A 24,575-nucleotide genomic window follows, 5' to 3' on the forward strand; every position below is an offset into this window, starting at 1 on the left:
GAGTCATTAGTCCAAGAAAAAAATCTCATTATTTTTTTACTTTAGTATTCATAAATCCAACTTACTATGACTAATTCAGTTCGAATGAGGTCGATTCACTAAAGAATAAATTTATCTCAATTAAAAATTTCCTATACATCTTGCTTGAGATCTTAATTAAATGAAATAAGCGAAATCATCGGTAAAATCTCTTTACTATTAATAACCTAACAATGGCATAATTTCTCTTTTGCATTTGCATTGACAACTGGCAAAGGGAAATTCCAGCGACGGAGCCACGGGGGGTCCCGCAAAATTGAGACACGTACAAGCCATAGTATAACAGCTTTAGAAAGCGTGTGCGGGCAGTGGCAGCATCGTAAAATATTGCGAACCGAGAGGCCATATGTCAATAAAAAAAAAACATGTATATATATCTGAGGGGGGTAAAGGATGTCAGAGCCGATTCCTCTGCTTCTGTCCTGGTCGTGCTGTCATCGCGCTGTAGTGCCTCACCTTCGTTTCAATACACAGTGCTTTTCCTCTCCACTGTCTCCTCTCTCTCTTAATTCTGCGGAGTATCCGAGTGATACGAGCTAGAGATTTTGCACCCGAATTTCGGATTGCTCTGCTCTGTTGCTTGCTTGGTGAAGCTTTCGTTGCAGTCAGTTCCATGGAGGATCGTAAGGAGGTGACTCTCTCTCTCTACCACTCCCTCTATGTGTTGTGTTTTCACTTTAAGGATATCTACAAAGGTTTGGAGATGTAAAGGGTCAGCGAGTAGGGGGAGCCATTGGCAACTGATCACAGCTCTGGCTGCATGTTTTGTGAGTAAATATTTATGTTTGGCGACTCAATGAAAGTTTTGCCGTCACGAGTCCGTCGGTAAAGCTTACTTGAGTCCGCTTCGTCTGAAGTAACGGCCAAATTGCAATCTAAGAGCAGTAGTCGGTCGCGATTCCGGTAGCGAAGAGCTGACTGCATTTGCTTTGTGCAAATTATGGTCAAAAACACGATTTTGTTTTTCGGTGAGAGCACGTACAGGCCGGGACTAATTCCCGTTCGAGCGTCGAATCACTTCGGCTCAAAAGTTCGATTTTTGATGTTCAGAGTCCTCGGTAGAGATGAATTCGAGCCATATGGGTATGGAGTTTATGAAATTTGAACAAGACCGCTTGTCGGAAGAGGAAAAGCTGGTGGAGGGTCAGAGTTCCCATGCCATCTTCTTTCCTTTTTGTCATTCTCTTTTGAAAATTTATTCAGCCCCGGGGAACCGGACCAGTTGAACATAGCCGATTGTTGTTCAACTGGACCGGTTCCAGCCCGGGACCGGATAAGCTCCCTTCTTTTTTTCGTCAAAAGGATGGCTTTTGTAACAGTTCTTTCCAACGCAATCATGTAATCACGTTAAGTTTCTTTTCTTTTTTCAAACATTTGAAAAGTCGTAATAATGGACTTTGATTATATCTTGTCTGACAATTGACATTTCTCGGTCAGTAAATGTTCCTGCATTTACGTGGGCCCTTTTGCATTAGAACCGCTCTGTGTGGCGCAGTCGGGCAACACCGTTTATGTTAATAAGTTGACCTTAATATAATATTTTGGAATTTTGAAGAATTTGTGGTCGACATTGGACTTTGAACTTTTCCAAGTTCTGTTCCATCTCTTCCTGTGTAATGCTGTAAGTTAATGTTTTTTGTGCAAGTCGATGATAGAATTGGCTCTAATAGTCTCTTCAAGGACATTCGATATGATTGGAATGATATGGAGATTCGAGCCTAGTAATTTTGGAATGCTTTTAATCCCGAATTCACATAAACAGCCTTCCCAATTTCATCTCTTAATCATGCTTTCTGAAGTCAATCTTATTTTGGCGATATGACGTGCCAGCAGGTGCAAATTTGATGAACATATATATAGAACTAATACAAGTTTGAGGAATAAAACTGCCTGTGAACTTTATATGGTATTTTCAGTCTCTTTTTACTTGTTTTTAGTTATGTATGTCTTCTTAATTGAGACGAGGGTGCCATTAAGATGTGGACTTTTTTGTGCGCAGAAGGGCAATGGTCCATGGCTATCAGTGCCGCAGTTTGGGGATTGGGACATGAAGGGAGAGGTCCCTGACTACTCTCTCGACTTCACGAAAATAAGGGAAATGAGGAAGCAGAACAAGAGGGATGTCTCCAGAGCCAGTATCGGAAATGAGGAAGAGCTGATCACTCCAAATGCTGCTAAATCAAACACGGCCACCATCCACAGGGACCACCATGACGATTACCAACAGAGCCACCACCACACCCACTCACCCACGGTGAGATTTCATGCACATATCTGGTTTCTTTACTTATTTGACGCACCTGTTTTTAAGATAAAATATATATACATGTTGGTGGTTTTGCAACTTTAGAAGTAGTGGTTGATATGGTAGCAGAATATGGACAGTGAGATAATAGATCAGTTCATGTGATTATGCCCTTCATGTGGTTGAGGGTATTCTGTTGTTATTTAACGTGGTGGATGACTGACGTAGGGTTGCTTTTAGTGGCAGATGCCAACTACTTTCGTATTTTGAAGTATACACACCCACCCGATGAACACAAAGATAACCGGAAACTAGGCGAAAATCACAAACCATTCTGTTTTTTCTCAGCAATTAAAAAAAAAACAAGAGCCCATTTTAAGAATTATATCTTCCAAGACAGCAAAGAGACTCAAGCTGCCTATATCCTCATAGTATGTAAAACTACACCTGTTGGAGCTTTTGATCGCCAGATGCTTACTCAAGTAACATAACCCTTGTTGACATAATTTTAGTAAGTCGGTTGATTACCGCCGAGACAAGTATGTTTAGTACATAATATAATTTATGGTGTTGGTGGATGACATAAAAAAACAAAAGGAAATTGCAGAGGCATCTGGGACACAGAGCACCCATGTGGATTGGGAATCTGCTGATTCTTGACCTCCCAAATTTTTTAATGTTTTATCGCCGAAAAAGAATTCTTTTTTGATCCTCCTTTTGCAATTCTGTTCTTATCTTGGCTTCTGGTACCTGTTCTTACTTTATCAGGTATCATTTTAAGTACTCTTCATCTGTTAACTAATCAATTAGTAATAAGAAGATGTGAGATCTTATGCTGTGGTAAAGAGGAGGAGGCTCAGTTAGTCACTGATGCTTCATTCTTACAACCTAAGGCATCAGACAAGTGTTTCGAAGAAATCGAAGTTGGCCCTTGAGTAAATGCCACTTAGCAAAGATTTGCCAATTCCCCTGTATGGATGCTACGATTGAGCTTGACAGGGACAGGTAATCAAACCTTCACCGTAAGAGGAAACAATGGGATTGTGTGGCATTTATGGATGAACCAAACCAAAGCGCAAGTGGGGCTAATTGGGTTGCTTTCTTGTGCCTTTTAGGGAGGGGCACATTGATTAGTTCAGCGGAAATGTTGGACTGTATTTCTCGTTTCTGTCTCTATCGAGCAACTAATAATTAACCAACATACCATTACAACTCATCTTTGGTCCAAGCTATCAAAACTTTTCGGTGCATTATAGATTGTGTTTTTCTGATGGAATGTTTCTTGTGACGTGTGTGACAGGCAAGGAGAAGCATCTTCAGCTACTTCAACTGTTGCGTGAAAGCCTGAGAGGTTTGAGGCATATGGAGCCATCCGAATATCTCGGTCTTCTCTGGATGATCGTGAAGCTGCTACAAAACGTATGATTGGATTATAGATTGTAATGGTAGATTATTGTGTTTGCTGTCAGTGAAGGAAGAGAACCCGGAATATAGATCGGGACGACCAATGAAGCTTGTGAAGAGACGGACTGTCTCCGAGAAGCCCGAGTTTCGGATCTTCCTCCATAACCTCGCTTAATGTACGATTTTTTGAAGGCTCTTCTTTCTCGTTGATCTCAGTGGAAAATGTGTGGCCGTGTCCTTTTATTGTTGCTGAAATCAGATTCCAATTTCCAATCTCTCTTTTCTTTACCCCGAACTTGTGCGGTCAAGTGTCTTGCATCCAGCCACAAACATGATCTGTATACAAATTTATACGGAACCGCGCGGTCAATCAATTTATATGGTTTATCTGTCGATACCGTTCCCATACTTTCCGACGGATACAATTTATGTCTTCCGTGAATCACTTTGCCAGTTTCCTGATTAAATCAGTGTCAACCCGGCACGAGTTGACGGGAATCGAACATACCTAACAATGCCAACAGGGCAAATAGGCAACTGAGAACCGAACCAACGCAGAACCTCTTGGTTCCGAGTGTCTTGTCTCTTGTTCTGCAGGCCCAGGCCCAATAAGGTTTCGGGCTCGTTCAAGCCCAATTTGATGCCTAGAGAGAGAAAGAGAGCGCGCAAGGCAAGAGAGAGAGAGAGTGGAGGGACCCGGAAATTCAAATAGCTTCATTCATCCTCTCCATCAGACTTCTCAATTCATTCAGCCTCTTCAATCCTCTTTCCCTCGATCTGCTCCATCTCCTGAGATTTGTTATCTGGCTCTTCTCCTTTCCTTGGCTGCTATCCGATTCCGACCCTTCTCAGTCTCGGCAATTTCCACCCACAGACGCTCAGTCACTTTCCCCCCACCGAAGTGAAAAAGGTGCCGACTCTATTCCTAGGTTTTTGTAATTTCTGTCTTTTGGTTTAATTGAGTACCGGTTTCGGTTAGTCGCCGGATGTCCGGAGTAGCAAATTTGCTTCCTTCTGGGCAAATCCCGAATCTCAGTGCGATGTAGCACTGTTGTGCAATGAACCTTATATTGTCTGGCCAATGCACTCAAAGAATAAATTGGGGCATGGAAACACACAACGATGTGATTGAAGTGGTTTGAAGACTCATGGGAGATTAGTTGTAATGTCTAGTTCTATTTTGAATTTCGCATTTTTCATTTCCAGCTGAGAATTTGGATTTTCTGTATGCTGGCTAACGTCTTTGGAAGAGACCTGATTGTTGTCTTTCGAATGGCTTCATAGTCTTGAGTGAAACCCCACCCACCAAGGGAAATCGAACAGGACAAGAGTCCGGTCGCGCTACCACCAAGGGGACCATCTAGCAGTCCGGACATAAGACCCATATACATCTGGTTCAGAATTTCTTTCTCCATAGCCAAACCTTCAGTTTATTTCTGAGACGAGGTACCTGTCTGAATGCCAAGAGGAAGGAAGAAAACTGTCAAACAACCTGTCCTGTCATCTGGGAACGCCGATGACAAGGCCAATGTGAAGAATTTCCAATACAAGGAGCAAGACAGCTGGGTAGATCAGGAAGGTGCATAACAAATTTCAGTTTTTTATTATATTCTTTTGCTTGAAATTCATGACTTACTGTTTCATACTCAAAAGGATCCATCTCTGGTATTACCTCGTAATCCTCTGAGTATGCTCTTAGTAGTTTCAAGTTCCTCTTTACTCTCAAAGGATTTGTTTTTTTCCTTGTTGAGAATGCTTATTGATTGCTTTGGTGAAAATATGTTTGCTCTATGTTCCCAGTTGAACGGAAAGTTGCTGCAATTAGGGCTATTCGGGATGTAGAGATCGAGCACTTGGTAACAGGGTTGCGTTTACTCCGTTCATACATCAGTGAGGAGCAGATGGATGGTCCTGCAGCTCAATTTTTCAATGAAAGCCTTCCTAACGTGTCTGTCATAAGAGATGATAGGGATGGCCAATTTGAGATGCAGTGGAAAGAAAACGATGCCAACCCATCTTTCAGCAATGCTAACTTATATGATCTACATGCTTCACTTCTTCGTCGGATGTCAATAGCTTATTCTGACTGCTCCACTGCCTTTCCATATTTTGGTGGCTTAGAGTTATCTAGCAAAACTGGTATATCTTTGCCCCTTGTTTGGATTAGTGATGTTCTGAAGAATGGACCATCCATACTCATTGAAATATACCCTTTTCCTTCTTGCAGTGAAGACAGGCTTCCTAAACGCTGAAAATCTGCAGATCAGAGACCTTGTATGCTCTCTTTCATCTTCACTTTCTTCCTTAGTTTTTGAATAATATGACGAGAGGCAGACATTGGGATTTTTCCTTTCAATCCTGACTGAACAAACAGGGCATTTGAGTAACAATTTCTTGGTTAAAATTGTGATCTGCATAATTTGGCCACTAGGTTTTGGACGAGCCATCAGATAGTCAGATGATGGGGCTGCAGGACACTCTCAGAACCCCGGGGGTGAGTTCCTTGATCATTTCTTTATTCATAGATTTTTTGTCTTACATGATATTTGGTTGAATAATGAAAATTAGGAGTACCTCTTCTAATTCATTTCTTTGATCAAGTTGAATACTGAGATTGTATGACTCAGTACGAGTCACTCCTATATTACATGAACCCCTGAATTAGCTTTCATGAATTGTGGATATTTGCAGTTGAGTAACCAAATGAGGCTCTCAATAGGGATGACTCCCAAGTCCCTGAGGCAACCGAAACCCGGCGAAATGCTTTTATCAGTTCATGGTTCTCCCCTCGGTGTTTACAAAGAAGAGGACATGGAACCAATTAAAGGTATCCTTGCTTTCTTCACTCTCCCTTCCGTCTCTTTTCTCTTTCTGGTTTATTTAGATTATATTTTCTGCACCACCATTGATGCCACTGATTCTTATACAATCTTCTGCATATTGCAGAATCAGATGAAACGTGATTGATTGTTCCATATTGAGGAATTCAATCATGGGCCCAGATACGTGAAGATGATCAATTCAGGAATTGTGGTGTTGTTTCGTATTGAGCTTTGTATACTAGCCTCGAGTTGTGTATATATTCTTTCCCTGCTGCCTTAGCTGTATTTTACCGATTCTCGACATTACATGAACTGCTGGAACTGTTACTCTTCCACAAATCTGCAAATTAGATTGTAACTTTAGCAGTTTTTCCATCTCATAGTCATAGTCCCGCAGAGTGTTATTCGAGACTGATCAATTACAAGGAGTTCCACATTTCACTTGATCACTGTATCGATTGCTTATGCAGTGAATGCGCAGAAGTGCAATGTCTCATGTTGATTTTTAAGTTTAATGTTAAAAGATGTATTATGAAATTGGATACAGAATTTCAGATCCAATTTCCAACTAAATAAATTTCAAACTTTTACCTTGCTCAACATACAGCTTAACAAATACTACAGCATGACGGTAAAACTCTAAATTGATGAAACTATTGAAAGAACACTAATGGCACTTGCAGCCGGAATCCTGACAATTGGCTTCACAGGTCACTTTGGGATCTCCCATAAGGAGGCTTGAGCACATTCTATCGTCAAAGAATAGATGGGAAGATCAATTTCATGAACGGAAATTTAAGGAATGGCAAAGGTTGGTTTGAAGCAAACTTCAACCTTTGGATTCCGCAAATGCCTGTTTTCAGCATTGATCTAGCTTCGACTTAATTCCAACTAAGCCTTTACAGACAATTCTGTCCTTTTCAAACCTGCTTTGTCACTGGTTGAATCTGCTCCATCCGTTGAAGACGACCCGGAAACTTCAAGAGTTTCGAGGAAGAATCTCTTGTTGGGCACTATCCCGTCCCGATCCATATGTCTCAGCAGCTTCTCCACAAGCTCCTTTTTGTTGGCCTTCGTGTATGCTTTGTAAAGAAGCTTATAAGTCGTGGCATCAGGAACAACCCCAAAACCTCTCACACGCTCGAAAAGTCTGTCTGCTTCCTCAGGCAAACCATTCATGCAGTAAACATCGAGCATTGCATTTAGGGTCGAAACCCTGATCTCCTTCCCTGATCTCATCAACCCATCAAACACATCCCGAGAACTAGAAACAGAGTCGCAGAACCCATACATCATTATGAGACTTTCATAAGTGATGAAATTTGGAGTGTACTTCATATCAGTGAGCCTCTTAAATGTGTGCTCTGCCCTTTCTCGGAGACGCGCCTTCCCATAGTTTATGATCATTGAGTTGAATGTGGGCAATGTCGGCTTCTCTTTGGACCTCAGCAGACTCTTAAAGACCTGCAGCTACATAACTCGTCAGAAATTTAAAGAAGATATATTTCAATTGAATTAGCAACATTTTGATCTTCAATTTTTTTTCTTTTCGCCAAATGTACGTTCTCTTGTCACTCTGTTGATTGCAATCCCATAGTTCTACATTACCTGCTCCATCTTTTCAAACTCCTGCCTTTTTCCGTATGAATCAATCAGCAAGTTGAAGGTGATGATATCGGGCTTGCACTGATTGCTCTTCATTTGGGAAAGCACTGACTCCATCTCTCGGATCATCCCATTCTTCCCATACGCATCCATCACTCCGTTAAACGTGTAAATATCCGGTGACACAATGCTCTCCTCGAGATCCTTGAACAAGTCATTCACTTGCTCCACGTTACCTGCCTGAGCAAAGGCTCTCAGGAGGATGTTGTAGGTCACGATGTTGGGCTTACATCTCTCCATGCTTTTCATCTTCCCGAAGTAGCCCAGAGCTTTTGCAAGAGCCTTCGCTTTGTCCTTGGAGTGGAGGTGAGCCGTAATCAACGAATTGTAGACAGAAGTATCGGGACGGCAACCACTATTTCTCATCTCCGAGAAGAGCCACATCGCCATTCGAGTTTGGCCCTTCTTTCCCATCACCGAGATTAGCTTCGAATAAACTCCATTATCAGCAATATACCATCTCTGTTTCTGCATCCATCTAAACACCTGAAAGCATAGAACAAGCACGAGGCGACTCAACGAAGGGATTGCCGATTGAATCTGCCAAACCCAATGTTACCCAAAACAATAATGAACGCCCAAATGCCTTGCAGAAGCTGAAATTGCATGAAAAATCCCAACTTTCAATCAAAGAGAGCCAGAGAATGAGAATAGCAGCTTCAATGAGAGAGAGATTAGATAGCTGACCTCAAGGCACTGAGTCCATTTCTCGGACTTGCCGAGCTCTTCGAAGAGGAGGAAGCAGTGCTCCGTCCGCACGATCCTCACGTACTTGTTCAGCGTCTTCACCAAGGGCTCCCTGTCGGTGAACTTCCTCAACAGAACCCTAACCAGCTCCTGCGCCTCCGCCTGCGCATCCTCCCCCTGCACGGCCGACTTCCTCCTCGGCCGGGTCGACACGCAGGCGACTCGGGCTCCAAGCGCCTTCCGGGTGAGGTTCATAGGACCCCATGAGAGGGCAAAACCGTAGTTCCTGGATAGAGTAAAGGGCGGGTGGTGGAGATTGAGAGATGGCAAAGACGAGGAAGAGGAAGTCGAAGAAGGAGATGGCAGCGGTGAATGAAGAAGGGGCATAGTTCTCAGTCACTGCGAAATGAGGGGTTCTTGAAGGGCTCGAGGATAACCAAATTTGGTGGGAATATTCGTTGATATTTCATTTCTGCCACCAAACTTTTTATTTATTATAAACATGCCCCATAGAATTATTCATTATCATAGAATTGAAACGACGGACCGTGTTGACGGCTTTGACTTTCACGGCATCTGAGCATCCAGTTTGTTACTGATACTTTGTGATAATGGCGTCCCGAGAAGTGTTTGGGTTGGGTCGCGCTATAAAAATCTTTAGCAATGCCGAAGAAGATAGGTTGATTCTCGGCAGGATCAGGTAGCAGTTATTAGCCAACGTGCTAAATGGTTTAATTTTAGGCATTGGTCCAACTGTGAGCCTCAAGTTTGAATTCTAAAGCCCAATTAACATCCGCAGGTGTCCAATGTAATCCTCGAAGTGATACGGCAGCTGAAAATGTGCACATTTTGCACGGTTAAGCAAGTGTTGAACCTAAGTAATTGTGAAATCACTTGCATAGTGCAATCAGTGACGTAGTGTAATCAACTTTTTAATTGTTAAATAATTAATAAATTATTTATTTATTAATTAATATTCAATTACCATTAAAAAAATGATTGCACCATATAATTCTTTACAATAGTATGAAAAAAACCTAATCTGCGAGCTTTACGTACGATATCCAATGACTGGTTCTAATCAATCCGTGAGGTCTTGATATCAATTAATATGTCTGAAATATTGTATGTCCTTGAAAGATTAATATTGATAAGTATACATGCAAAAATAAGTTAGGGTAGAATACGGACCATCCGTAAGTATGATATGTGTTTTCATATAGATAATGCAGCGATTTTTGGAATTAACCACATCGAAAATATGCAGCGATTTTTCATATATATCAATGGATCATCACTATTCAAATATAACGATGTATCTTCACTCATCAAAAGAAAAAAGAAAAAAGAAGAAGAAGTACGGTATCTTCTTCTAATTTTTATCCTCAGCAATTCATGTTGGATCTGTACGAGTCTGTCCGATCGTCCTGACAAAGCTTTTATATTTCGACATTACTTACAAAGATGGACCGGGTTAAGAGCAGTTGAACCAACAAAAATTAGAAAAATTAGATTTTTCAAATTTTAATAAAATTTTCTCGGTCCGCTCTTTAATTTGGAAAAAGGGTCTTCCCGATTGCTTTTGAAAGGCCTCGCTTTCCTAAAATTTTAACTTTAACTTTAACTTTAATTCAACACATTACACAACAAAAATATATATTTTCCAAGTAAAAAATTTTAACTTTAACTTTAACTCAATACACTACACAATCATTTATCCATTTCCACAATCAAAATCAAAGTTACTTTAACTTTGAAACCAAACGCACCAATCTGTTGTTTTACTTGAGAGGCCTCAATCCAAAAGATCTATCAGGTATTTCAACTGTTGGTCTAACCATCCAGCATATTTTGATCTGGTAAGGAATGTTTGGTCTGCAGGTGTAGCTGGATCTCCAATGTTTTTGACTATTATGCATTAAGCTCAGAAGTCTTAAGGAGCATTTGAAGAGATTTAATAAGGAGAATTTCTCTGCCATAAGTAGCAAAGTTAAACATGCTCATACACTCGTTACTGAGGTTCAAGAACAGATTATGAAGGGCCCTAATAATACCATCTTCTTCCAACAGGATGATTAAAACAAGAAGGGGCAAGGACAACAATAAAAGTTCTTTTTACTCTAATCAAGGTGAAAGGCTGGATGATCCTGTAAGTATTGCTAAAGAAGCAGTGGGATTTTATTCTGAGCTACTCGGTACCTCTGATCCAAATGTGACTGGGGGTGACCTAGAATTTGCTTCAACAACTCATCACTTTTAGAGCATCAGAGCCGTGACAACAGAAGAAATAAAAAAGACACCCTATGGGCCATGTGAAGTGACAAGGCGCCTGGCCCTGATGGCTATAACACTTATTGGTGGGGACTTCTCTCGAGGCTATTCTGAATTTTTTTCACCAGCTCTAAACTTTTGGGTGGTGTGAATACTACTACCGGGGTAACTTTGGTTAATCCCACTAAAATGGTTGGTTGATTTCAGCCCATCTCTTGCTGCAACATCATTTATAAGTGCATAACTAAGATCTTGGCTGATCGACTCGAGGTTTTTATTCATTGACATCAATATTTCGTTAAGTACAGCAGATTCAACGAATCAGAGGCGCCAAACAAAAATTTTGAAATCAATCAACCAATCGGTCTTGTTTTTGTAGTTCCACTATCTCTTATCTAATCCACTTATTCTATTAAATCCTTAGTTTTTTCCTCCTTTGCCCTATTCGATCTCCTATTACTATTAGAACCAGTTGCAGAGAGGACAAGAAACGAAGCGAGAATAGGATTAGGCTTCCGTCAATATTGTGATCAAATAGACCTGCCTTCATACCCTATTAATGGGGCCCCCTCTCTCCTGGGCGAACCCATCAAGTTCAGATCTGAATTGATGATCAGTATGATTCACGTACTTGGGTCTCATGATGATCTATGTCCCACTTAAATGGGCACCATTTTTCCAGCCATAGAGGTATGTATCTTTTTAATCTAATTGACGGTGTATGAAATTATCTATGACCATCTCCTGCGGCTTTTCTTTACTTTTAAAATTCTTTTTCATGTTGCGGATAAACCAATATCATATGCATCCTAAAGTAGAATATCAGATTAAGACCTTTGTTTTTCAATGGTATGGACGACTTCTCTTTGTGTCTTATCCTTGTTTTTCTCCTTTTTAATTGTTTAACACAGTAAAACGATTTGATGACTTATTTATTTTGATGACTTATTTATTTTGCAATTTTATGTTCCTTTGGTATTTTTCACATCCTTGGACTTTGTTCTCTGACTTTGATGAAGATGAAATATTACCTCAAATTCTCCGGTATATCTTTGGCCTATATTGAGTGTTCGATTTAGTAATTCTTTCTTTTTCTTTATTTAGGTGTTCTTACATGTGCGAGTGCCAATGGAGCTGTCATCGTGGATGGAAGGAAAGTTGCTAAACAAGTTGAGATGAGGAAGTACATAAACAATTTTCTTAGAAACGAGGATAAATATAAAAGTAGAATGTTCCAATTATTTGTGTAAAAATCTTTTGTATGGAGAAAAATGTATATTCATATGATTTCAGTTTGTAATAATATTTCTTAATTTTCACAATTTCTCTTGTGTATTATCATATTTGATTTTTGTAGTCCAACAGAAAAAAAAAGAATAAAAACTGAATAATAATATGACATGGGGACAAAAAAAAATCTGAAATGAACCTACAAATTATCAATATGAATTCCCATTAGAACTTTTCCAACCTACGCTAATGAAAATAACAGTTTGTATTGTTTACTAGGTACTAACGGAATTTTCTCCCAACGGCAAATCCTCTTTGTTAGTAAAAGAGATTTATAGGAACGGAAATTCTAGATTAACGGTATTAGAGGGCGTTAGAACATGTTGAGGTCTTTACTAACGATCACAATATCCGCTAGATAAGCCTATACTAATGCGACTTGTGCCGACATGTATGCCGTTGGTAAAAGATAAACTAACAGATTTTACAGTTACAGTACTGGAAATCACCTGTTAGTAGATGACAAATTTGTTGTAGCGAGCTCTAGATGTCTCGTCAAAGTTGACATAATGAAGGCTTTCGATTTACTAGATTTGAAGTTCATACTGAATGTACTCAAAGTTATTAATGTTCCTTTTCAGCTCATCAAATGGATAGAGGTCTGTATTATTGGAGCAAGATTCTCTATCTCTGTGAATGGTAGCCCGGAAGGGTACTTTCGAGGGGGCAAGGGTGTTAGGCAAGGGGAACCACTTTCCCCTTACCTATTTATTATGGCAATTGAAGTCCTATCCCAGCTATTGAATGTTGCAACAGATGCAGGTCTTCTCTTATATCATCCTAATTGTTCTAAAGTTCAGTTAACACACTTGGGCTTTGCAGACGACCTGTTGATATTCTTGAAGGGCGACATTAACTCTGTTGAGGCACTACTGAGTATCTTTCATGAATTCTATTTGATGTCTAGATTAAAGTTAAACCCCAATAAGACTGAACTTTACACAGGAGGGGTGGAGCAGAATGTTGTTCGCCAAATGCTCTCTATTAGTGGCTTTCGTCATGGGCCCTTACCAGTAAGATAGATACCTTGGTGTTCCTCTCATACCAGGTAGATTAACTGATAGGGACTACAAGCCACTTATTGAGAATATCACACAGAGAATTACTTGCTGGAATGCCAAGAAATTGTCTTACGCGAGTCGATTATAACTAATTCAGTCAATTTTACATTCTTTACTTAATTTCTGGTGTGGATCCTTTATTCTCCCAAAGAAGATAATCAAAGTTGTGGAAAGAAAGTGCAGATCCTTCTTATGGAATGGTATGGATGGTAGTGCAGCTGGGAAAGCAAAAGTAGATTGGGACACCATTTGCTTACCAAAATGTGAAGGAGGCCTAGGCATAAAACAACTTTCGGTATGGGATAATGCAGGGCAAGAATTTCTGGACCCTCTCTGTACCTAGTCTATGCTCATATGCCTAGAGAAAGATCTTGAAGTTGAAAGAATCAGTGTTATCAGCTGATCAAACAGAAAATAGGTAATGGGCTCCGAACATGGTTTTGGTATGATAATTGGCATCCCTTAAGTCCTTTATATGCTACTGTTCATGGTAGGACTCTTGGCACCGGTATTCCTTTAACTTCCAGAGTTGCCAAGGTCATTAATGGCACATCCTAGGTATGGAGATCCAGTAAAAAAGTTGCAATGAGTCTTATCCAAGAGGGGCTGCAATCTATGACTCCTGATAATAGCAAAGAGGATTACCTGTTGTGGTGCCCTGAGCATAGAGGGGTCTTTACCATTTCTAGTGCCTGGAATAGCATGAGAAGAAGGGGGAATAAAGTTAACTGGCACAAGTTTGTCTGGATGCAGCTGAGTATTTCGAAGCACTGCTTCGTGTCCTGTCTTGCTATTCAGAATAAACTGTCCATGTTGGATAGGATTAAGAAGTGGAAGACTGACATTAACACCACCTGTATGTTATGCAATGAAGCAGAAGAGAACAGAAACCATTTGTTCTTCAGTTGTTCCTTTTCGAAAGAAGTATGGAATTCTGTTCTATTGCTTATCGTTGAGTGTAGAGAATGCAGTGATTGGAACTTTGAGGTTGTCTTGGCCATTCGACAGCTGAGAGGCAAGACCCTGAAAGCTACAGTTACCAGATTATTGTGACATGTCCACCTCTACTTTGTTTGGAAGGCTCCAAATGATTGCATTTTCTCTGGTTTGGCTCCTACCACTGATTGAGTCCTTGCTCAAATTAAAGGTCTTGTTCGTTATAGGCTGTGTGGAATTAAGGATCTTGAGAAGAAGACCATTTCAGCGCAGTACAAAAAACTGCTTTCAAATTGGGATGTATTACAGTAGGACTATTTGTATAATTTTTTATTTGACATGAGTGTCATTGAGGCTCTGTGAAAGCCTTTGTTTTTGGTTTGGTCTGTGTACCCCCTTTTCCTAGTAACCCAATTGAATGGGTCCTGTTTCCATCTGAAGTTTTAATAAGAAGAGCAAAGCTTACAGATCGAAAAAAAAAAAAAAAAGGCTATCCTCATTGAATTACTAGAGGTACAATATCCAATGACCGGTTGTAATTAATTCGTGAGGTCCCGATAGTAATTCAATATGTTTGGAATATTGTCTGTCTTTGAAAGATTAATTATAATATCAACGTACTTAAAGTATATATGCAAAAGTATGGGCTTCGGCCCCAAATGCACCGAAAAAAAAAGGGTAAATATGCAAATAAGCTAGGCAGAATACGAACCGTACCTTAAGATGACATATGCGTGTACATATAGATAATGCAGGGATTTTTGGAATTAACCACAGGCAAAGTAGCATCGAAAAGAGCTCATCCCATTACAACAGGATAATTAATTATATCAATGGATTCTCACTATCCAAAAATAACGATGTATCTTCACCAAAAGCCAAAAAGAGAGAGAGAGAGAGAGAGAGAGAGAGAGAGAGAGAGAGAGACGTATGCTATCTTCTTTTGATTTTTATCCTTAGCTGTTCATTCGCGTTCCGAAAGAGTATGGTTGATCATTCCAGATAAAGCTTTTATTTTCGATATTACTTACAAAGGTGGACGGGGCTTCTTAAAAAAAAAAAAAAGCAGTCACCTCTCTCTAAAATATTGATGTTTTAAAGAAATTTACATACCGTTTTTTAAATTTTGATAAAATTTCGTACATTTGCTTTGCTAACTTGAGAAAGGTATCTTCTCATTCGCCCTTGAAAGGCCTCACTCCCCTGAGTTTAAATTGTAGATCCATCAACGATTACTGATATAGTCGTGTGTGGCCTTGCATTTCCTTCAATTAAACTATATAACATAAAAGGCTAATTTCATCGCTTCAACTAAACAAAGTCTTTATATGGAATAATGTGGACAACATCTATAATTCTAGCCAAGCCAAGTATGTCATTACACACTCATATTTTTTAATATATTTATGATTATGATCTGACAAAGACATTTTCAATTCTTATCAGTAAGGTCTACCTTAATTGATAATTGATTAATAATGCATTATTATTCCAAGGATTAGATTGAGCGTTAAAGAGACTTGCGGTACTAGTAATCTTATTATAGATGTGGGGGTATTGCTAACATGACCCCGTGTCACCATGCCACGTTTAGTACTTTCAATTTAAGCGTTTAGTAGTTTAAGTGTTTAATATTTTTAGTAATCGCGACTAGTACGAGTGTTTTTTACTTCTATTTTTAATTTAAGTGTTTAATATTACGATTGAAGTGTTTGGTATTTTGTATAATTCATCACAAATAGCAAAAATACTAAATATTTTAACTAAAATACTAAACATTTGAACTAAAATACTAAACGTATCATTATGACATATAGTCATGTTAGAATTTCCCATAGATTTGTGAATGGAAAAGTACTCCTTTGAAACCTCATTGCAGTCGTATTAACGAATTAAGATCCTTGAATCGACAATCATATGTTTATAGTTATGACTTAAATTGGACATTCACACTGATAATTTCCTTACCTCTTTTATTCATTTAAAAAGGAGGACTTCATTCACGCTAAGAGAGATTTACCCTTAATAGATCGATCTAACTCGATTGGATTAGTCGGTATCTATCGGGCTTCCGAATATTTGAGTTCACAAATATCCAATGTCGTGTAATACTTGTCTTGATTTCGTGACAGCTCCAAGAATGAAAGGCTTGTGTGAATAAAACATATGCAACATACACCTCGGACATCCCCCCGTCATGTATTTGTTTTTACTCCAAAGCTGAAAGAGATGTTCGGCACGATAAATACAAACGAATAAAAATATACATTCCATTTTATTTTATTTTTTGCTCATCATTGCCAACTAAACTATGATTTTACCGCTCCTACCGATGAACCCTAGAAATAAATATCATCTCCATTCATCAACCAGCCGGAGAGATCAATGTCAGTACGTACGTTATTTTTCGGTGTCACTATAAGAAATACCCTTATTAGAGACAAATATTAAGAGGCAATGACAAAATTTGTCTCTAAAACTCTTATATTGAGACAAATATAATATATGCCTCTTATATGGATTTTATGTGTCTCTATAGCACCAAATATTTATACTTTAATAATAATAAATCTATATCACAATTTCTAAAAGCAAAAAAATCTTTTGCCTCTAATAAATAACCTTTTGGAAATATATTAAGTAGAGACATAAAGAAAATTTGTCACTAAATCCGCTTTTAGGAAGCAAAAGATTTAATTACTTCTAAATCCAATTGTATTTGCCCCCAATATATTCTTTTAGAGGTAAATTACAATTGCCTCTAAATTGAATAAACATTTGCCTCCAACTTAACAAATTTTATCGACAAAGTAATTAGATTAATGGTTGAAGTTTGCTGGATTATTTTTACTTTAACATAGAAAATTTATTAGATATCGATTAAAAAATGTTAACTCTCCACAATAAAAGATGTCTTTTATTATTTGTAAGTGTTGATTACATTATGCAAATATTGATTTTAAAAAATAGTTGCTAATATTTTTGTGTATTTTACCTCATCTATAGTGTTTTTATATAATAAAGATGCAATCTTCAAACTTACCATCAAAAGGAAAAAAATTTAATGAAATATATGCACAATATTTGATTTACAATCATATTTACACATTAATTCTTTTTTAAATTTTACATAGTTATAGAGGTCTTACATTTCATTATTATGATATATAAATTGAATTTGTAAGTCAAATCAAAGATGCATTGGTGGTGAAATGGTAAGGATGCAAGGCTAAAATTATTATGCCTAGAGGTTAAACTTTCGAGTCAGGTTTAAAACACAGTATGAGAGATATGAAGGTTATTAGAATCAATGGTAATTAATGAAGTTTTCTTTTTTATAAATTATAAGAGTCAATTAGAATTATCCTTAATTGATATATTTTGTTACAAAATTTGTTGTTATATCTCCATATTTGAGGGAAATTTAATTAACACTAATAATACTAATTAGCGACTTTTATTAATTGTTATTAATTTGTCCCTATAGACCTAAAACGACACACGTAAATAAGGCAATTTACTCATTTGCCTCTTAAACATTTATGGGCAAATAATGAGATTTTAGAAACAAATTTCATTGTCTCTAATATGAGCTTTTCTTATAGTGTGTATATCCTAGTGTCCGAAAACTCAACATATCTCGACTAATCCAATTCAAGCCGAATCAACCCACTGAAGAATTAGTCTCTATCAATTAATGATATTACATACATTCTTTATTTATTATCTTTTTAGGAACCCGACAAAGAAGTTATTACGTACTAATACACGAACGAACTAATATACAAAATTATAACGCGTATATAATATATATATATATATATATATACACATAGACGTACGTGACGTATATGCGTATAATATTCCTACCTTCACACACATATACATAGATATATATATACATATATGAATTAATTACCCAAAAAAACATGACATTTACATTATTTTTCTAAATATAACACGACCTTTGTAATTTTTCCTAAACATAACACGACATTTTGAGAGTAATACAGAAAGGCACGAACTTTGTACTTTGTACTTTTTTTTTCTAAATATAGCACAACCATTAAAAAATAACATAGAAAGGCACGACTTTCGAGTTCAGTTGCGTATCTAGCATGACGTCAATTATTCCATCAGATTGTAACGATAACGGCTGATGTGGATTTAATGATGCTACATGACACAACAAGATTGGATGAGTAGATCCCATAGATTTTTATTTATTTAAAAAAATTAAAAGAAAAGAAAGGGGCATTCAACTTAATAAGAGGAAAGGGGAAGGGGGGCGACAATGGTGGCTACACTAGTGGCTACTATCTCCCAATTGAGATCGCTAGCCGCAATAGGACCCAATTATATGGGTGGTGGCCTTAATCGGGGCACCCACTGCTGGAATCGAAAGAGCCCTGAAATTGAGGGATTTTTCATTTCGACGGTGGGGATCCTCGATTACGCCGCCGACAATCTACAATCCGCTCCTTTCCTTTTTTTAGAAAAAATTCTTCTTTATAATTCTTTTAATTTTTAGAATTATTTTTTAATTAAATAAAAATATGTAGAACCCACTCGTCCAATCATATTGTGCTATGAGACGCCGTTAGATGTTACCGTTACATTTGATGAAAATCGCAATTAAACCTGAAGGTTGTGCTTTCAATGCTATTTTTTAAAGATCGTGATATATTTAAAAAAAGAAGCAAAGGTCATGCTTTTTTATGCTACTTTCAAAAGATCGTGTTATATTTAAAAAAAAATATAAATGTCGTGCATTTATGTGATATTTTTAAATGTCGCGCTATATTTAGAAAAAGTACAAATATTGTGTATTTATGGGTAATTAACCATATATATATATATATATATTCAGCATTCACAAATTCGAGGGCCATCATACCACTAGATAGTAATCTAACCATGGGACCTTACCATTGGCAGGCATGGACTGCGATTCTCTTACTTGTGATTTCTTATCTATGGAGGAAGAAGACGAAGACGGCGGCCAAGAGGAAGGGCGTGAAACTACCTCCGGGCCCTCGGGGCCTGCCCATCCTGGGCAGCCTCCTCGCGTTGGGCGAGAACCCTCACCACGACCTCCACAAGCTGGCCCAAAAATATGGCCCCATCATGCACCTTAGGCTCGGGTTCGTGCCCGCAATAGTCGTCTCCTCCCCCGAGGCTGCGGAGCAGTTCCTCAAGACTCATGACCTTGTATTCGCGAGCAGGTGATGATGCATAAATATACAGTTGTTATAATTGGTGAACATTTTTTTGTGCCCATATGTACATATAAATGCCATCAAACATGCGCAGGCCGCTTCACGAGGCCGCGTGGTACATATCTTGGGAGCAGAGCGGCCTCTCGTTCGCACCCTATGGGGCTTACTGGCGGAATGCCCGGAAGATGTGCGTGCTCGAGCTGCTAAGCGCCCATAAGATCGGGTCTTTCAGGGCCATGAGGAGGGAGGAGGTGGGGCTGATGGTCGAGTCCCTGAGAGTGGCAGCACGTGATGGCGCCACGGTGGACGTCACCTCCAAGGTTTCGGCTCTGAGCACGGACATGAGCTGCCTGATGGTGTTCGGGAAGAAGTACATGGACGAAGAGTTGGACGAGAAAGGGTTCAAGGGAGTGATTCAGGAGGGCATGCAGTTGGGGGCAACTCCTAATATGGGTATACAGCGTTTTTCCTTGTTTTTTTTCATTCATTTTATCGTCATTTCATAATTCCATAAAAATCTTTAACATTATTTTCTCGGCCTTATATTTAATAATTGAGATTTATAAATAATTAATCTATTGTAACAGGAGATTATATTCCGTACGTGGGGGCACTGGACCTCCAGAGGCTGAAGAAGCGGATGAAGAGGGTGAGGAAGGTGTACGATGCCTTCTTCGAGAAGATCATCGACGAGCACGTCCAGAACCCAAAAAGAGAAGGCGAATCAAAAGATTTTATTGATGTCATGTTAAGATTTCTCGGGTCAGAGGAGGTCGAGTACCGCATCGACCGCAACCACATTAAAGCCATTATCTTGGTATATTATATAATTCCTTAACGTAATGCATGTTTGCCCGTGCGATACTTAACTAAATAATACTGCAATATAACTAATGAAGATATATACGGCTAATTATGAGAACAATATGGCCGTTCCCTTCACTCTTTGCAATAATATTTAAACCAATATTACAAAGTGACAATTTCGGTTCCTCTTTATTAATTTCTAAACAAAATCATAATACTCTCATTTTTCATCATGTGTTATACAAACTATAGATTAACGTTTGGAATTATGAAGTAGTTTCATTTTTCAGGCAAGAAAATAAAACAATCGAGGATTAGATATGCATTTTCTTTTTCGATGATCATATATACTTAATAAACATTAATCTGATGAACTGTTTTTCATTCACATTATTCGAGTTCTTTTTTAGTGATGTAGCTAATTGGAGAAGCTCCAATTAATAATTCTTGAATCACCTTTCTATTATAATGCAAAATTAACTACATTACAAGCAATCCTTTGATATGCCGATTTTCTCAATAAGTACATACATATCTAAAGTAATCCTACATTGAACTATATATATATATATATATGTTTGTATAATTAATATTATATTACATAGGAATCTTTTCTTTATCTGGACATCGTCTATGTACAATATATAACATACATATCCAAAGTGTTGCACAAATAGGGAAAGTAAATTACTAAAATTTCTAGTAAGTTATTTAAATTTATTGCTAACAGAGAAAGTAGTTGCACAAATTTCAAAATAAATTTACTTGATGATATGTTGCAATCAATTTCTTAGAATTCCCCTCTTTCCTGTGAAGAATTTTCCAACATACACCATGTACAAGTGATTTCAGACGGACAAAAGGGCTGAAAAGTGGTTGAGTATATAAAAGAAAATTAAATTATGATAATTTTTAAACAAATAATATGTCATGCAGGACATGCTGGCTGGCTCGATGGACACGTCAGCGACAGCAATAGAATGGGCCATGGCGGAGCTCATGAGGAACCCATGTGTCATGCAAAAAGTCCAAGACGAGCTAGAGAAGGTGGTCGGCCTAGACAGACCCATTGAGGAATCCGACCTAGAAAACTTGAACTACTTGGACATGGTCATCAAGGAAAGCCTTAGGTTACACCCGGTGGCACCACTGCTGCTGCCCCACGAGGCCATCGAGGACTGCACCATCAACGGGTTTCACATACCGAGGAAGTCTCGGGTCATTGTGAACACATATGCCATCGGCAGGGACCCAAGTGTGTGGCCCAATCCGGAGTTGTTCTGGCCTGAGAGATTTGAGGGGAGCGATGTGGACATTCGAGGCCGCGACTTTCAGCTCATACCGTTTGGTTCCGGCCGCAGAGGGTGCCCGGGATTGCAGCTGGGGTTGACTGTTGTCAAGTTCGTCTTAGCGCAGTTGGTTCACTGCTTCAAATGGGAGCTCCCAGGTGGTATGCTGCCGAAGGATTTGGACATGACCGAGGAGTTCGGACTCACAGCTCCTCGAGCAAAGCACCTACTGGCTATACCCTCGTATCGACTTAAAGCGTTATGCAGCTAGTATATTAGATCAACGTATATAGTGTGATAAAAGGACCAAGACGTCATGCTAATGCAATATATCTGGCATATCTGTTCGTCTTCAAATTAGATGATTGAGAGTCCAACATATATATGTCAGCATCAGTGCAAGTAATTTGGCAACCATTCTTTTATGAGTGGCGAGGGGAACGAGCTCGTATCCAAATAAAGCGTTAGTGCTCATGGATAGCGCCCATCCTAAGCAGCGTAGACATGGGTTTGGTCGAGCCATCATCACTGCGATGAGCCGGCCGAAGCAACGACTTAACCAGTTAAAAGGAATCAACGAATAACTTTTGAGAGATGATGGGGTAGGCATTCGAGTATTATTCGGGTCGGAGGAGACTGAGTACCGCATTGACCGCGACCACATTAAAGCCATTATCTTGTTATATTATATGTTTCCTTGACGTATAGCATGTTTGCCCGTATGATCCTTTAAATACTGTAATAACTAATGAAGATAATATAGTGCTAATGAGAACAATATGGCCGATCTATTCACAAATTACATTGTTAATAGAATATATTCTATTTTTCTGTGGAGATAAAATAAAAGTCTTTGCAATAATATTTAAACCAATATTGCAAGATGACAATTTTGTTTCCTTTTAATTAAATTCTAGGTAAAATCATAATGCTCTCGTTTTTCATGTGTTATACGAAATATGATTAAAGTTTTGGAATTATAGGTAGTTTTCTTTTCAGGCAAGATAACAAAAATCGATTATTAGATATACCTTTTTTTTTCGTGATTATACATACTTAACAAACACTAATCTGATGGACTATTTTTCATTCACGTTTCCCAAGATTTTTCTTTTTTAATTTATGCATCTAATTGCTACTATACATTACAAGTAATCCTTTGATATGTCGATTTTCTTAATAACTACGTACATAAATATTTTTAAGTAATCCTACAATGAACTATATATATATATATATATAATTAAAGTTATATTACATAACAATCTTTTCTTTATCAGGACATTTTTTTTTTCTAGTTATAAGGGAGGCTAAAATTCTAGTACAATGAAAAAAAATCCTAAATAGCTAATTAAGAGGTACGGATAATCCCACTAAGTATCGAACTTACGACATTTAGATCAACAGGCGATGACATACGCCATTGCACTACACTCTCTTTATCTTGACATCATCTTTGTTCAATATATAACATATACATATTTGAAGTGTCTCTAAACATACTTAAAAAACGTGAGTTTTTTAAAAAATTTATATGAGTAAAAGTTGCATCACCTTCACTTATTTGAAGAATTTTCCAACATACCCTACGTACAATTGATTTTAGACTGACGAAGGGGTAAGTTGTCAATTATATAGAGAAAATTAAATTAATTATGATAATTTTTTTTAAAAAAATATATCTAGCAGGACATGTTGGCAGACTCGATGGACACGTCAGCGATAGCTGTAGAATGGGCCATGGCGGAGCTAATGAGGAACCCACATGTCGTGCAAAAGGTCCAAGACGAGCTAGAGATTGTCGTTGGCCTGAACAGAACTGTTGAGGAATCCGACCTAGAAAACTTGAACTACTTGGACATGGTCATCAAGGAAAGCCTTAGGTTACACCCGGTGGCACCACTGTTGTTGCCCCACGAGGCCAGCGAGGACTGCACCGTCAACGGGTTCCACATACCAAGAAAGTTTCGGGTCATGGTGAACGCATATGCCATCGGTAGGGACCCAAGTGCGTGGCCCAATCCAGAGTTATTCTGGCCTGAGAGGTTTGAGGGGAGCGATGTGGACATTTGAGGCCGTGACTTTCAGCTTATACCATTTGGTTCTCCCGGGTGGTACGCTACTGAAGGATTTGGACATGACCGAGGAGTTCGGACTCACAACTCCTCGAGCCAAGCACCTACTGGCTGTACCCTCATATCGACTTAAAGTGTGATGCTCAGTGAAGCCAGTATATTGGATCAATATATATAATGTGATAAAATAAAAGGACCAAAAAGTCATGCTAATGTAATATATTTGGCAGATATGTTCCTCTACAAATGATGATTGAGAGTCCGTCGTATATGTCAGAATCGATTCAAATAATTTGGCAATTATTCTTCCATGAGGTGATTCACAAACGTTTACCCTTAATTCCATTTGTTAAGAGAAAAATAGCGGGAGAGGAAGTGGATTTTCCACCGTTTCTCTCATATTCAAGCAAATCGTTAGTGCTCATGCAATCGAGGTCGACGCATGATCTTTGTTTTTATTTTTTCCTCCTTGGATAAATTCGACCATCTATCTGATAAATTATGGAAGTCTAATCAGGGCAGGTTATAATTGCCCCAGTGATATGAGCAACAAGATATATATATATATATATACACACATATATATATATATGTATGCATGTAACTACCCATTCAGCCAAAAAAAAATATGCATGTATTTATCCAATAGTATGATATATAATGCATAAGCGCATATCCTAACATCGTATAGATAATATCCGCAAACAAAAGGCCTATATAGACAATCATCTAGAACCTCATTGGTCTTGACATTTTCCTTAGAAA

The 24,575-nt window shown here is 38.4% G+C and overlaps 4 protein-coding genes across 6 annotated transcripts; 3 read left to right on the plus strand and 1 right to left on the minus strand.

The window, feature by feature from the left end:
• The first annotated feature begins 429 nt into the window (after positions 1 to 429).
• LOC116207045 lies at positions 430 to 3,963 on the plus strand. 2 transcript variants are annotated; one of them, XM_031539902.1, is made up of 4 exons: positions 430 to 670; positions 1,873 to 1,945; positions 2,039 to 2,293; positions 3,585 to 3,963. In XM_031539902.1, exons 2-4 carry the CDS (start codon positions 1,943 to 1,945, stop codon positions 3,630 to 3,632), a joined length of 306 nt encoding a protein of 101 aa, XP_031395762.1. In that variant the 5' UTR covers positions 430 to 670; positions 1,873 to 1,942; the 3' UTR covers positions 3,633 to 3,963. The 2 variants fall into 2 exon arrangements, with proteins under 2 accessions (XP_031395762.1, XP_031395761.1); XM_031539901.1 differs by lacking the exon at positions 1,873 to 1,945.
• Positions 3,964 to 4,204: 241 nt separating this feature from the next.
• LOC116207044 lies at positions 4,205 to 6,951 on the plus strand. Its single transcript, XM_031539900.1, has 7 exons — positions 4,205 to 4,598; positions 4,973 to 5,267; positions 5,489 to 5,827; positions 5,916 to 5,962; positions 6,120 to 6,182; positions 6,380 to 6,515; positions 6,635 to 6,951. Exons 2-7 carry the CDS (start codon positions 5,147 to 5,149, stop codon positions 6,649 to 6,651), a joined length of 723 nt encoding a protein of 240 aa, XP_031395760.1. The 5' UTR covers positions 4,205 to 4,598; positions 4,973 to 5,146; the 3' UTR covers positions 6,652 to 6,951.
• A 120-nt stretch (positions 6,952 to 7,071) lies between these two features.
• On the minus strand, positions 7,072 to 9,277 carry LOC116207043 (pentatricopeptide repeat-containing protein At4g39620, chloroplastic). Of its 2 annotated transcripts, none has more exons than XM_031539898.1 (3): positions 8,863 to 9,277; positions 8,119 to 8,715; positions 7,072 to 7,974 (listed from the first exon to the last, which is right to left on the minus strand). In XM_031539898.1, the coding sequence occupies exons 1-3, from the start codon at positions 9,247 to 9,249 to the stop codon at positions 7,402 to 7,404; spliced, it is 1,557 nt and encodes a 518-aa protein (XP_031395758.1). In that variant the 5' UTR covers positions 9,250 to 9,277; the 3' UTR covers positions 7,072 to 7,401. The 2 variants fall into 2 exon arrangements, with proteins under 2 accessions (XP_031395758.1, XP_031395759.1); XM_031539899.1 differs by having other exon boundaries at positions 8,119 to 8,661; positions 8,863 to 9,275.
• A 10,031-nt stretch (positions 9,278 to 19,308) lies between these two features.
• Positions 19,309 to 22,152, plus strand: LOC116206921 (cytochrome P450 CYP736A12-like). Its single transcript, XM_031539757.1, has 4 exons — positions 19,309 to 19,645; positions 19,734 to 20,092; positions 20,227 to 20,456; positions 21,383 to 22,152. Exons 1-4 carry the CDS (start codon positions 19,338 to 19,340, stop codon positions 22,004 to 22,006), a joined length of 1,521 nt encoding a protein of 506 aa, XP_031395617.1. The 5' UTR covers positions 19,309 to 19,337; the 3' UTR covers positions 22,007 to 22,152.
• The last annotated feature ends 2,423 nt before the right edge of the window (positions 22,153 to 24,575 follow it).

This window comes from Punica granatum, chromosome 5 (assembly GCF_007655135.1).
Source record: "Punica granatum isolate Tunisia-2019 chromosome 5, ASM765513v2, whole genome shotgun sequence".
Lineage (NCBI taxonomy): Eukaryota > Viridiplantae > Streptophyta > Magnoliopsida > Myrtales > Lythraceae > Punica > Punica granatum.